The sequence below is a fragment of the Bidens hawaiensis genome, unplaced genomic scaffold, assembly GCF_021521415.1.
Source record: "Bidens hawaiensis isolate Kalapana, Puna unplaced genomic scaffold, B.hawaiensis_p1.1 tig00002525_1, whole genome shotgun sequence".
Lineage (NCBI taxonomy): Eukaryota > Viridiplantae > Streptophyta > Magnoliopsida > Asterales > Asteraceae > Bidens > Bidens hawaiensis.
This window is the reverse complement of record NW_027491138.1, coordinates 1,690,582-1,704,691: the sequence shown is the minus strand read 5'-3', so window position 1 is coordinate 1,704,691 and position 14,110 is coordinate 1,690,582. Positions and strand designations below refer to the sequence as shown.

Here is a 14,110-nt window from a genome sequence, read left to right as displayed (position 1 = left end):
AGGGTATTATTATTATTATTATTATTATTATTATTATTATTATTATTCAATGTTTAGATATATATAATTTTTTGTTGAAAATAGTGCTATTTTCGAAATATAGTATTTTTTTGGGTTATCATAAGCTATATCAAGTGTTGGTGTCGTATCGGTACCGTGATGAACTGAGAAAATATCAATCAGAATGAGAAACTATCATCCCATTTAATCCAATCGGGATGCCCTTACTTTACATGTTTGCATATTATTTCTTTCTTATTTTGGGTTACACGACTTTATTTTTTCGGTTACATCAAATAGCTCTTGTGTAATATGTAAGCAGTGTAATATTTCACGGTTTAATGAACCTTCCATTTACTTTATGAGTAGGCTAAAAGGTTAATTATTGTTATTTAAAACTTATTAATGTATATAATCCTTCTGGTAAGAATGGTTTATCAGTTTGGCAATGGATGTTTTTATTTGGAGATCATGTTTGGGCTACTAGATCTATGATTTTAATTTCTTGGTGCGAATATTTGTAGGAATTAATGTTTTTCCTTTTTTTCTAAATAAATCACTGATTGATTGAGGTTACTAGTGAATTAATTAAGTATTTTCATTTCGATCATTTCACTTAATACGTATAATTATTATGTTTTTATTCACATTAAAAATACAACACATATGTGGTGCATTCTTATTTATGAGAAGCTCTAATAAAAACCTTTTTTTGAAAAACAACATTTAGAGCAATATGCGGTATCTAAATATTTTGGTCGTTACAAGTTACAACTCACAAGTCCCAAACATCGTTAAGTTTGGACCGATTGAATTCACACCCACATAATTGTTTGGGCCATAGGCCCACCATTAGCATGGAAATCTCATTATCTGTCTCTTTTAGTTTTCTTATAACTGGTAACGACCCAAAGACTAAGCAATTAAGCATCACACCTTTTCATATAGTATAGACTGAGTCTGTCTTGAACGATTGAATGTTTATCGCCTTTTTATATTGTTCAATGTTCAAGAAGATATCAAAAGCATTTGTTTGTTCAATTGATCGAGTTTCTTAAGCCTTTTGTGTTTATGACGGATAAGGTAAAGATCTCATACCTTGATCATGAATTTCATCAGTAGTAACTGCATCATAAATGTGTTTATAATATTACAAGGTTAAATGTGTATGCCACTTCATTGTAAATCGTTTGGATGTCTTTTAATGCATTATATTTGACTCAGTAAAAGTTATATATATGCACATTATTAGCAATAAAAAACCTAGAAATATATATATTTCTGAAAATAAAGAACTCTTGAGTTGTTTCAGACCAGGTCCACTGGGGTCGCTAGTCGTGAGCTCCTCTGTGGTGGTACAATGATTGCTACGATGTTTTAGAGAAGGCGCTTGATCAATCTTAAAGACCCGAACCATTTATTTTGTCAAGTCTCATAGTTGAAAATATTTTTGAATACACTGGTTTGAATCTCTTTATTGCTTATTATATGAAATTGTGTATTAGAGTTATTGTAATATGTTTTGTAAATGTATCGTATATATATGATTTCTCACAAATAAAACTAGTATTTTTCGGCCATCCATCCCTACAACATACCGAAAATGATCTAACCATCCGGGTCAGTTTGAATGTTTGATTACCTCAGTAGCAAAAAAGGAAATCGTCTAGTTATTCGAAATACCAAAGAGTCGTTGAAACTTTCACACATCTAAAATTATTTTATTATTTTTATATTTTTCTAATCGGTTGATCATGAAATGGAAGGGGTAATAATGAAAACTAGATTATAAAACGGTTTTGTTATGGAAGAATAAAATGGTAATATAAATATCCAGAACTGAATCTAGATATTGATCAAAATAACCATGTTTTGAAGAAGATAATAAAGTTAATAATTAGCTTTGAGTCTTGATGAAATTCAATACATGATGAATATATATAGTTAAGCCAAAAGACGTACAAACAAGACTTCAATCCGTAAACTTGTTCTTGATCCACTTGAAGCTATCTTTGACAACGGATTTCATTTTAGTTCCGGTTGTAAACATGTTATACTCTGCAATTCTCTTCTTCCTCTTCATCTCTCCATCACTAGCAAGAGGCCCATTGAACGCGTACGATCTTGATCCATCATCTTTCTGCCCGAAACCATTTGCATATGAAGACGGAAACGATTTGCTCTTTTCCATGCGCGCTAGCTCGCTCTCACTTGTTTACGTGCCTAGCTTTTACACACATATATACATCTCTTTCTTTTTTGTTTTGTTATGTTTTTGTTAGCACAAACTCAACTCAACTTGTACACGCTAGCTATTGTTAGGTTGATGTACTAGTTGTCTAGTTTTGTAACCATTTGTAGAGTGTGATTACAGAAAAAGCAACTATGAATGGTGGGGGCATATATGTTTGCACGAAATAGTAATAAAATTAAAAAAGAATGAAAGAAAAGGGAGAGCATTTGTTCACGCTGGTCATCATCAGGTGGTGGGACTGGTGTGTCCACAACTTTTTGATATTCCTTGATTGTTCTTCACATGTCGCACGGGACCCACCGCTCTTATAGCATATCCCCGTCCAATCGTTAACGAACACGCCTTCTCGTTATGAATCTTTATAATTTACCAAAGCGTTCTAACAGGTCCTTCATATTATTGTGAGTGGGTGACCTAAATTATATAGAGTAGTTGTTAGTGATTGTGAGTGGAGGAGACAAGAAAACTTTTATTATTAAATAAATTTGGAGAAATAGTATAATGTTTTTCATAAGTGATTGTGACTTATGAGTAGGAGATAGAGAAAAATGTAATTATAAAAGTCAAGAAAAATATTAATTGTTTAGTAACCTGCATATCCAATTCCTTTTATATATTTCTATTCAATTAAACAATATATTTTTATCCCCTCAATGTCACTTAGGGATAAGATTGGTACGATACATGTACCCGTCCCCGTATCTAAAATTAGTAAATCTGGGTACTTGTACTCGTACCCAATTTTATGGTCCGGGTACGGGTACAGGTACTCGCTTTGGTACCATTTCGTTATTTAAAAAAAAATCTCCACTAAACTTGGTATGAAATATAAAATCCATTCATAATCAAGTAATGAATTCCAAAACATATAAAGTCTCCCAAAAATAAATGTTTAAAACAAAATTAACTTACACAAAGAAAGTTAACATTCGTTTAATCTTCGCTAGTCATCTTTTCATTTTCCCTTTTCCTTTTCTTTGTTTATTGCTTCCTCAATTTCTATAGAAAAACAAGAGATTAGAAACTGATTCAACTGATATATATTATGAATCCCACATGAAAGTTAAGTCATGAGTGTTGGAAACCTAATAAAAGCCCCTTTATATTCTAAACGGGTACCAGTACCCATAATACCCGTACTTATACCCGTAATATCCATACTTGTACTCGAAAGTACCCATACCTAAAATCAGTAAATTTGAGTACCCGTACCTGATAGATACATATGGGTACATGTACGGGTACCGGCACGGGTACGGGTATTCGGGAAAAAAAATCTCATTCCTACCATCACTTGAAAAGAATATCAGAAATAGATATAGATAGTGAACGGTTATTAACTTATTAGGTTGTTATCATTTCAGAACTCAAAAAAAGTTAAGAACTTGTAGGAACTAATAACAACAAAACATTTTTTTAATTTTTTTTAATATACTAACATTATTTGAGACTAAGTTTTATCATATTAAAAAAAAATGATTATGTATATAAATCACAAGTTTACACATGTGTAAACTTATGTAATCACAAATTTACATGTGTAAAAAAACATAGATATGTGTAAAAACTAATATTCATTATTGTAATCATAAATATAAATCCAAAAAGTTATTAAACTACACTCAAATAATATTACATACAAAAAATTTTACAAAAAAACGCTAGTTATTAAAAGTTCCTTAAGGTTCTTAAATAATTTAAAAGTTTTGTAATAATACTCATCCTGACTTTTCATGTATCTATTAACCAGGTGAAATTCAAAAATTGATAATTTATTTATTTTTTGTTTTAACTTATAAATAGAAGATGATACAGGGATTAGAGGTGCACATTGTAACCGGTTTCTAACCGGTTCCTAACCGAAAAGCTAACCGGTTACTAACCGGTCGGATCCTAACCGGTTACTAACCGATCCTAACCGCCGGTTAGTAACCGGTTTATATTCTTGATTTCAAAACCGGTTAACCGATTTTTTTTTTTAATTTTTTTATTAAAAACCGGTTTTTAACCGGTTAATAACCGACCTGTTAACCGATTTTCTTTTTTTATTAATTTTCTAAAACCGGTTAGTACCCGACCCGATTAACCGGTCTAACCGGTTATTTCTCGCCAAAAAAACCGGTTAGGAAAAAAACCGGGTTTCGGTTAACCGGTTAACCGGTTAACCGGAGTGTGCACCTCTAACAGGGATTCCATTCCAACCCAGGCCCAATACTTTGTAATCGATATTCTTTTGGTTATAACTTTTTATTGGTCCAAATGTCCAATGGTGAGTAAGTGAGTATTTCCAAAATACAGATCAAGTAAAGAATGAACCCAATTGGTGGTCCACCTCCAATGGCCAGTGACCATTCATTTATTTGCATGATCAACTGAGCCCAAATACAGTTCAGGCCCAGACTAGCCTTCAGCCCAAACAAAGATCCAGCAATTCTTTTCCGCTGAGCCCGTTCATCTTTTACAGGCCCAAATGCAATCCAAGATAGAATATTAGAATGGAATTGCACCTAAATTATCATTTTATCATTAAACATCTTATGATCTCAATAGACTTTCATCACGATGATGGCTTTGTTAAAATGTTTATGATATTTAGCATTTCCCTTAACAGACTTTCTATGCTCTTTCAGGACTTTAATTGGTTCCTGGCCATATTAACATAATCCAAGTAGTGTCGTAAAACTTGCTAGGCGGTTCCTAGACGGCCGACCCCCTTGTAGGAAGTACTCAGAGTACTTAGGGAGTACTCGGCTTATACTATGGCAAGATAAATATAGCATAAAATAATTATTAGATATTATATATATGTTAAGGCAAGCATAATTCAGATCAAAATAAGCATAATTCATATGAAAAAAAAACATAATTCAAAAAATTCATGTTTTGTTGTTATTTTTAATTTTTTACTAAAAAAAAATGGCGGCCGAGTTGACCTTGGAGGCCGAGTAATCCCAAGTACTCCGACTTTTGACCGAGTTAGACCTTGTCGAGTAACGGTGGCCGTGTTGGGAAAAGGCGGCAAGGTTGATGTCCGAGAACCTTGGAATCGCCGATTCCAAGGCCGCCTTTAAATCCGACTTTTACAACATTGCCCATAACAAAGTGCAAAACACCACCAATTTGATCAAGACAGATAGTGTGCACCGTTTCACCTATTATTGTATGATTCTTGTTCATTACTATACTTTTCTCTATTGTTGAGGACATTTCAGTTTTCACTGTTCAACCTCATCACCGTTTTTCTTCAAGAAGCTAGATATGATAGATTACATGGATAATATATGTATGTAATTTGTCATATTACATACATGTAATAAGTCAGGTTACCTACATGTAATATGTCATATATGTTGAGGACATTTCGGTTTTCACCGTTTCACCTATTGTTGAGGACCTTTCGGTTTCACTGTTCAACCTCATCACCGTTTCTCTTCAAGAAGCTAGGTATGATAGATTACATGGATGATATATATGTAATGTGTCGTATTACATACATGTAATAAGTCAGATTACCTACATGTAATATGTAATATATGTTGAGGACATTTCGGTTTTCATTGTTCAACCTCAGCACCATTTTTCTTCAAGAAGCTAGATATGATAGATTACATGGATAATATATATGCAATGTGTCGTATTACATACATGTAATAAGTCAGATTACCTACATGTAATATGTTATGTATGTGTAGTCTGCATTATATATTTGTAATATCAGTTCCAACAGTTTTATACCTCATAAATGATAAAATACAAAACTAATAAGAAATTACATGATTGGTCCATCTATAAAGCACGATAAAATATTTTATTACAAAAGATATATGATTATGAATTAAAGAATAAAATATCTTTCATAAAAACAGGACAAAATATTTTATAGCATATAAAAATTATAAGTGAGCAGTTTTGAAGAATAAAAGAGTAAATATGGTTAAAATTTAAGAAATGTATGATGTATGCATATATTTGCTAGAGGGCTGCCCGTATAATACGCTGGAAAACACAATACCAACATGGACATTGGTGAAGTATCATATAGATTTGAAAGGTTAACAGAAAAATTACAAAATAAAGTAAATGAGAAATCATATAAAATAAAATAAATACATTATTAATTTACTATTAACATTTAAACAATAGTAAGAGCATTCTCATCCAACCCCTTATATTATGTGAGGAGTGTTTTTATAATTTAGAAAGTGATTCAGGGTGTTGTGAGTGAAGAGTTTTTATATTTTAAAAAAAGTAGTGATTTTTCTGTATATTTGAAATGTTACTGTTCATCCCCTATAATTTTTTAATATATTTTGGAAGTGGTTGTGAGTGAAAGAAAGAGAAAATGTAATGATAAAATGTATAAAAAGTAATATTTAATTGAAATGGAGAGAGCAAATAAAGTGAGTTTTAGTGTAATTTTTGGTTTGAAGATAAGGGGTGGGATGACAATGCTCTAATCTATATCTATAGGGGTGCAAACGAGCCGAGACGAGCCCAAGCTCGACTAGGCTCATTTAACTTATACAGAGTTTGAGCTCGAGCTCAACTCGTTTCAAGCTCTATTTTCAAAGTTCGAGCTCAGCTCCTGAGCAGATTTTGAAGCTCGAGCTTCGCTCGGGCTCGGCTCGTTTACTATTTATCAATTATTTTTTATATAATTATAATTATGTTAATATATCTTTTTCTATTATAATTTTACTTATAAAATAATATATTATTTAGTTATTTTTATTTATTTTTCATAACATTATATATATTAATTAATAATTATTATATATATTTAAAAAAATTATAAATGACAGGCTCGTTTAGGCTCGCGAGCCGGATCGAGCTCGATAAGTGAAGCTCGAGCTCAGGCTCGTTTGTTAAACGAGCTTATTTTTAAGGCTCAGGCTTGGGCTCGAATGCTCGATTAAGCTCGGCTCGATTGAGCTTTTTAACGAGCCGATCTCGAGTAGCTCGCGAGCAGCTCGGTTCGTTTGCACCTCTATATATCTATATCTATATTAATATTAAAACAAGATTACTTTCCATAAATAACATGATTCTTATAATTTCTTGCTAATAAAATAATTCAAAATTAAATTTAATAATTCTTTCCATAAATAACACACATTCTCATAATTTATTTCTAATAAAATAATTCAAAATTAAATTATATTCAATTTTTAGAATTTCTTATTAATATAATAAATCAAAATTAAATTAAAATAATTATCCCCACTTGTTCGATCGGTTCCACACACTTCACACTAATTTCAGGCCAAGCCTTTTTTAATCTTTTGTCCTATCTATCGAAAATCACCAATCATCGCCGGTTCCTTCTTCACAACAGGTTTTTTTCGATTGCCACAAATCCGTCTTATAATTCGATGAGTAGAACCTTCAATAAATAAGGTAACTTCTAATTCGATGATTTTGGATTAAAAGTTAATCTGAAATTGATTAATTGTTGCAATCACTGTTGCTTATAGAGAATTAGACCTTTGGAATATATAGGGTGGGAGGACGACAAATGTTCTACGCAATTCGATGTAAGTTTAAAATTTTGATTCAATTCATTGTCTTAAATTTTAATTAGATCCATGATCTAACTTTCTAAATCTCAAACTTGTTTATGATATTGATGTTAGGATTTGAAGGTAGAATTAATCACCTTTTTTTTGCTTTTCCCGTGTATCACACGTATTATAACCTAGTAAATAAATAAAAAAATAATTATATCTTTTCCCAATAAAAAGATATAATTATTAATTAAGTCTTTTTTCAGATAAATAATTACGTTCCCAATAAAAAGTTATTCTTACATATCTTTAACTGTTAGACCATCCGTAGTGGGACGTCTTCTCTACCCATAAAGCCATAACCCCATAAAACTCCGGGAACCCCCCCCCCCCCAAGGGCGCTTTAGAGTGTTTAGAGGTGGGAGCGCTTCCCCCACAACGGTAGTGTGGCTTGATGATGGTTGGTGGGGTTGGTCGATGCTTGATGGCACTTGATTGGATGTGGATTTGTTTAATTTTAAAAAATAAAAAAAATTTAATAATGAGGTAATGATTGAGAGAGGGTTATCCACTATGACATTTATGGTATAATCTCCTATAGTGATGTGGCTTCACATTACACACAACGCCATCATAAAGGATTATCCACTACACATGGTCTTATTCACTACATGTGATCTTTATCATTCAAACATTAGATGGCTATTATATTTTACTAGATGGCTGTTATATTTTTTGAATATGATGTAATATCATTTTCTTATTTAAAATTAAAAAAAAAAACTTGTTTTCATATGGTTTCATGACTTGTGTACACAAATGTACCCCAAATTGGACCACCAATGAACCATACTCTTCCTATATATACACCCCTTTGATTTTAAGGTATTCAACCTTCAAACTCATAGCTGTTGTTGACTAAACAAGAACAGTCAAAATGATTACAACAAACCCAAAAGATCAACTACTGGGGATTGTTTCTGTGTTTGCTTTGTTCATAATATCCAACGGAAGAACAACATTGGACACGAACAACCAGAAGATCAGAGCCGTTAGTCTTGGCGGCTGGCTAGTCACTGAAGGCTGGATAAAACCTTCCCTCTTTGATTACATCCCCAACAAAGATTTCTTGGTTTGTTTTTGACACAACTTGTGTGTTTTTTACTAAAAGAATGTTAAATGCGGTTTCTCTGCGTCTGTTTAACATGTTTTCACATGTAAATAGGGCCCACAATTTCTGACACGACATGAAAATAATCATGTCATGGGTTGACAACATTAAAGTATCATTTTACAACATTTAAAAATTTTCTTTATGGGCTAAATCGAGTTGAGTGAAGTAACTTCTCATTTCTTTGTTCTCACTAGATAAAATTTTAATATACTACTATTTGAATAATCATGTATTATATTTTTTTAACTTTTTAAAAATTCTTTTTTCAACCCGTGTGTCACATGGGCATATAGCCTAGTTCGTTTATAAAACGGGTTGCGCTCGTGTTGATTATTACCCGTCAATCTATTTAAGACGTTTAGATTAATGGGTTAACATGTTCAGATTACACGATTTTAAATTGTGCGGGTTAGGGCTGATATTTTTAAAACAAATTGATGATGATGACTAGGATGGAGCTGGACTTCAGTTTAAATCGAAACGGACTGGAAAATTTCAAGCTGCAGAGCACGGTGGAGGTACAATCATCGTTGCAAATCATTCATCGGCAGCTTCCGGGTGGGAAACTTTTCGGGTAATGCTGTTGTCAAAGTTAAAGAACTGTTGTAAAAATGAAGTTAAATAGTTTGGTTTGATTTGTGTTGTGTTGTACAGTTGTGGAGGATCAATGAGACCAGATTTCACATACGGGTATTTAACAAACAGTTCTTAGGACTTGACTCAACAGGGATCAATTTGGTTGCTATTTCAAATGATTCTCAAACATTTGGTATATTCAACATTATTAGAAACCCAGATGATCTGAATCGTGTTCGGATTAGAGCCCCAAACGGGTTTTTCTTGCAGGTTCGTAGTTTGCCACCTATTTGTGTTTCTTGACTAATAATTGCTACAACTGAGACTTGTTTAATTTCGTGTGGTTTGTATAGGCGAAAACGGAAGATCTTGTGACCGCTGATTCAAAAGGAGACGGGCAATGGGGTGATGATGATCCTTCGGTTTTTGAGATGACGATCACCCATAGATTGCAAGGAGATTACCAAGTGACTAATGGTTACGGTCCTTTAAAAGCACCAAAAATCATGGAAGTATGATTTTTCTTCTTAATATAGACTAGATGGTATGTATATAGCCTCACTCTTTATTTTGTGGTTTCATTCAGCATCACTGGGATACATTCATAGTAGAAGACGATTTCCGCTTCATTGCAAGGAGCGGATTAAATGGCGTGAGAATTCCGGTAAGATGGTGGACTGCGAGTGATCCAACACCGCCGAAGCCTTTTGTAGGAGGATCTTTGCAATACCTTGATAAGGCCTTCTTATGGGCAAAGTATGCATATGTTTCTTGATGAAAGCATTAATATTATAAAAGATAATATAACTTTGTAATCGACCATTTTGGTGCACAGGAAATATAACTTGAAGGTGATACTACACCTACATGCTGTCCCGGGCTCGCAAAATGGTTTTGAGCATAGTGGTACTAGGGACGGTTATATTGAGTGGGGCCAAGCGGATGAAACGATACAAGAAACAATCCGTGTCATTGAGTTCTTTACTGCTAGGTACGCCAACAATACAAGCTTATACGCTGTTGAGCTCATGAACGAGCCTTTTGCACCAGGGATGTCACTAAGCATGCGAACCAAATATTACGAAGCGGGCTATAAAGTTGTACGAAAGCATGCTCCCAATGTCTTTGTGGTTCTATCAAACCGACTTAACTTTAGTGATTCAAAAGAACTCTTTCCTATTGCGAGTGGAATGAAGCGTGTCGTTATTGATGTTCATTATTACAATCTATTTTCTGACATTTTCGATGGTATGACTGTTGAACAAAACATCGATTTCATCAAATCGAACCGTTCCAACGAGCTGCAAGCTATCACAACATCAAATGGACCACTAACTTTCGTAGGAGAATGGGTGGCCGAGTGGAAAGTAAAAGGAGCTACTAAAAGTGAATACCAAAGGTTTGCAAAGGCTCAACTAAAAACATTCGGGCATGCAAGTTTCGGGTGGGCTTATTGGTCACTAAAGAATGCGGATATCCATTGGATGATAAAAAATGGTTATATTAACCTTTAGAAGTTAATGTACCCAAAGTTTCGTTTGATCGTTTAAAATTTATGCCCATTTAAGTCGAAGCTATTACTAACCCTCTTTCATTTGCAGAGTTAGTCCAAATAGCAGTATGCATGCTACGTCTTAATCAACTATTCATCACAACAAATTATTATTTTTCAAAGTTAAACTATGTTGTATCAAAAAATGATGACAAAAGATGTTGGATATTTTAGTGTTATTGGATTAACTTGTCGATGGAGGAAATAGCGTTATGAGATTAAACGAATTAGGTGACGCGGGAATGCGGGCTTGTTTAACAATAATGTTATTTGGGGTTTGTTGTTTGGTTTTATACTTGGACTTAAGTGTAATGACAAATGGGCTTTTAATTAGTTTATTTGGGCTGATAAGGGAATTGTAATATATATTTGTCATTCCCTGGATAATTCTTAATCCATCGAACGCATAGAAAGAGACGACGGTTACTTCTTCTCAGGTTCTTCATCAATTCTTCTCTGGTTCTTCATCAATTCATAGAAACAATAAAATTCAATTCCATCAACAGAAATCTCTGTCTTATCCGATAAATCATTGCGTGTAACCCGCAAATAGGTTTATCTGAAAGTGATTCATGATTCAGAGATTAATCCAGGAAATTGTTCAAGAAACCAAGATTGAAATCGAAATCAAGATTATAGGTTTGCATCATTGATTTGAGTTCATCATCTAGGTATGCAATTATACAACAAAGATAAACCTATTTGGGTTTGTTTTGGTCATTAGTTATTAATTGCATGATTTGGTAGTCTCATGAATTATTGTTTGGGAAGTGCCGAAAGGCATTGGAATTTAATATCTTGGGTTCGATTCCATTGCATATACCATGTTATTATAAAAATATGTATGCAATGGAAATTTGGTTTCAAAATATCTGATGTAACTGTCAACAATTCATAATTAACAAATTGATTTTGGCCACTAACTTTGGGTTCAGTTATTTTAATTTTGGTCAACGTTTGAAATTTGGTATGCCAGTTCGTATGAAAATATTGTATGTGGTTTTTTGAATGGAATAAAATAAATAATATGTGGATGTGTTTCCAAAAGGTTTTTACAAAAATTGGGTTTTGACGGTTTATCCTTAATTTGTTTCTAAAGTTGTTTTGAGATATCAATCAGAACAAGTCTGTTCAAGAAAAGAACGATTAGAACAATTGGAGCATTTTGATGAATGGAGATTTAATGGTTGAATCAGTATGGTTCAATTAAATTAATGCATTTGGATTTTATTATGCATAAATCAGTATTGAAATAGTCAAAATTATGAAACTGAACTTTTGGAATATATTTAAGTGAAAAGATATGCATAGATCACTAAACTTAAATTGTGATTTTAATAATTTCGTTGGTTCCCATATAATCAAATTTAGTGGAATCGATGGAGATCGTTAACACTACTTATCTAGGATTGCTTCCTTTTGAGAATGCACAAAGAATAGATAAGTGGCAGTTGCATCAAACTTTGATTGCAAATGATTAAATTGCAAGAATATGGTATGATGTTTTTATTACTAGATTCAGTCCTATGAGCATTTATTTTATTTTATGATTTGAAAACTGAAACTTTTGAAAAAGCCAAGTTGTTTTGTTGGAGATGTGAAAAATTGGGACACCTAAAGAAAGATTACAAGGTGAAGGTTACGGGTGGAAACAAGCCTAATAAGGCGGGTCAAAATGGGTCGAAAGACCCAAATGCTTCAAAAGGTATGTTTACTAACTCTACTTTAATTTTAACAAAACCTATGAGATTATAGTTGATTCAATGAATCAATCGGGACATGTTATTGTTTTGTAAAACACAAAAACTGGATTTGAGTCGAAGAAACAATGTTTAATTTATAGTTTGAATGAAATAGAAATATTGTTAAAATATTTGTCCGTATGGTACACACAAGGGTTAATGGGCTACGAGCCCATTAGAGCTATACAAGTCAGTAAACCCTTTGGGGTGTGAAATAAATGAAACCCGGGTTTCGGGTTATTTATTGGACTTAAAAAGGTCAATGGTTTCTAATAATAATTCGGTTGAGAATTATTTGTCGTTTATTTCTTTATCTTGTGTACAAGATGACATGCTTGCATGGTAAGTAGACTCGGGTGATACGAGTCATGTATGCAAGGATCTGAAATGGTTTGAAGAATTTGAACCGGTTGAAGACTTGTATTTACTTGTGGAAAATATTTGTTTTGGATTATTTGTTGTATGTTTTAGTGATTAAAGAACCTCTTGTCTGTGTTATAAATAATTGATAGTTTTAAACATGTTATTGAGTCGGATAAGTTTATCTTTATCTCGATATGGAATCTTTTGGATTCGGATATTTGTTTAAAGGAAATGTTTAAAAGTTAATATTAATGTCCCGTTTGGTATTGAATCAGTTTGTATGACATCATTATCTCAAAGCATGTATGTTCTAAATTGTGACATGTTAGGATCATGTGAATTATTTTAGAATGAAAAGAAAAATAGAATCTTAATGGAAATGATCAATTACTTGATATATTACTCAGATTTGAGTGAATAATAAGACAAAGTAGTTATTATATTCTATTTTGATATAAAGGATCTGGGGGAGGTTGATGTTATCCTAGGTATAAAAATAAAAGGGAGTAACAATGGTAGCTATGACTCGATCTCATTACATTGAGGAAGTATTGAAGAAATTCAATCGGTTTGATTATTCTTCGGATAGCACTCCTATAAATCCTAATATCAAATGTATGTCTAATCAAGGAGATTCTCTTTCACAATTAGAATATTCAAAGTTAATTGGATACTTAATGTATGCTAAGATTAGCACAAGGACATAGTTTATGTTGTGGATAAGTTGAGCAGATATGCTAGTAATTAGTCGTGCTCAACATTAGCAAGCAGTAAACAGACTGCTTAAGTACCTGAAAGAAACCATGTACTATGGTTTGTGTTATTCAAGTTTTCCTTTAGTTTTCGAATGGTATTATGATGCAAGTTGTATAACTAAGTGAATGGGGGAGGTTTCATTTCTTAGGTAATTAAGGAATGAATTTGCATAACTTGATAATGGAATGT

The 14,110-nt window shown here is 32.7% G+C and overlaps 2 protein-coding genes across 2 annotated transcripts; one reads left to right on the top strand and one right to left on the bottom strand.

Moving 5' to 3' along the window:
- Positions 1–1,912: 1,912 nt before the first annotated feature.
- On the bottom strand, positions 1,913–2,336 carry LOC143619908 (uncharacterized). Its single transcript, XM_077091729.1, has one exon. It carries the CDS (start codon positions 2,189–2,191, stop codon positions 1,973–1,975), a length of 219 nt encoding a protein of 72 aa, XP_076947844.1. The 5' UTR covers positions 2,192–2,336; the 3' UTR covers positions 1,913–1,972.
- Positions 2,337–8,695: 6,359 nt separating this feature from the next.
- On the top strand, positions 8,696–11,022 carry LOC143620033 (putative glucan 1,3-beta-glucosidase A). Its single transcript, XM_077091830.1, has 6 exons — positions 8,696–8,890; positions 9,384–9,506; positions 9,587–9,778; positions 9,862–10,020; positions 10,095–10,264; positions 10,344–11,022. Exons 1-6 carry the CDS (start codon positions 8,696–8,698, stop codon positions 11,020–11,022), a joined length of 1,518 nt encoding a protein of 505 aa, XP_076947945.1.
- The last annotated feature ends 3,088 nt before the right edge of the window (positions 11,023–14,110 follow it).

Bases quoted from the DNA above. Each gene is read 5' to 3' on its own strand.
- LOC143619908 (XM_077091729.1), bottom strand. From the start codon at position 2,191: ATGGAAAAGAGCAAATCGTTTCCGTCTTCATATGCAAATGGTTTCGGG.
- LOC143620033 (XM_077091830.1), top strand. From the start codon at position 8,696: ATGATTACAACAAACCCAAAAGATCAACTACTGGGGATTGTTTCTGTG. The intron at 8,891-9,383 runs GTTTGTTTTTGA...GATGATGACTAG, and splicing joins TCCCCAACAAAGATTTCTTG to GATGGAGCTGGACTTCAGTT. The intron at 9,507-9,586 runs GTAATGCTGTTG...TGTGTTGTACAG, and splicing joins CCGGGTGGGAAACTTTTCGG to TTGTGGAGGATCAATGAGAC.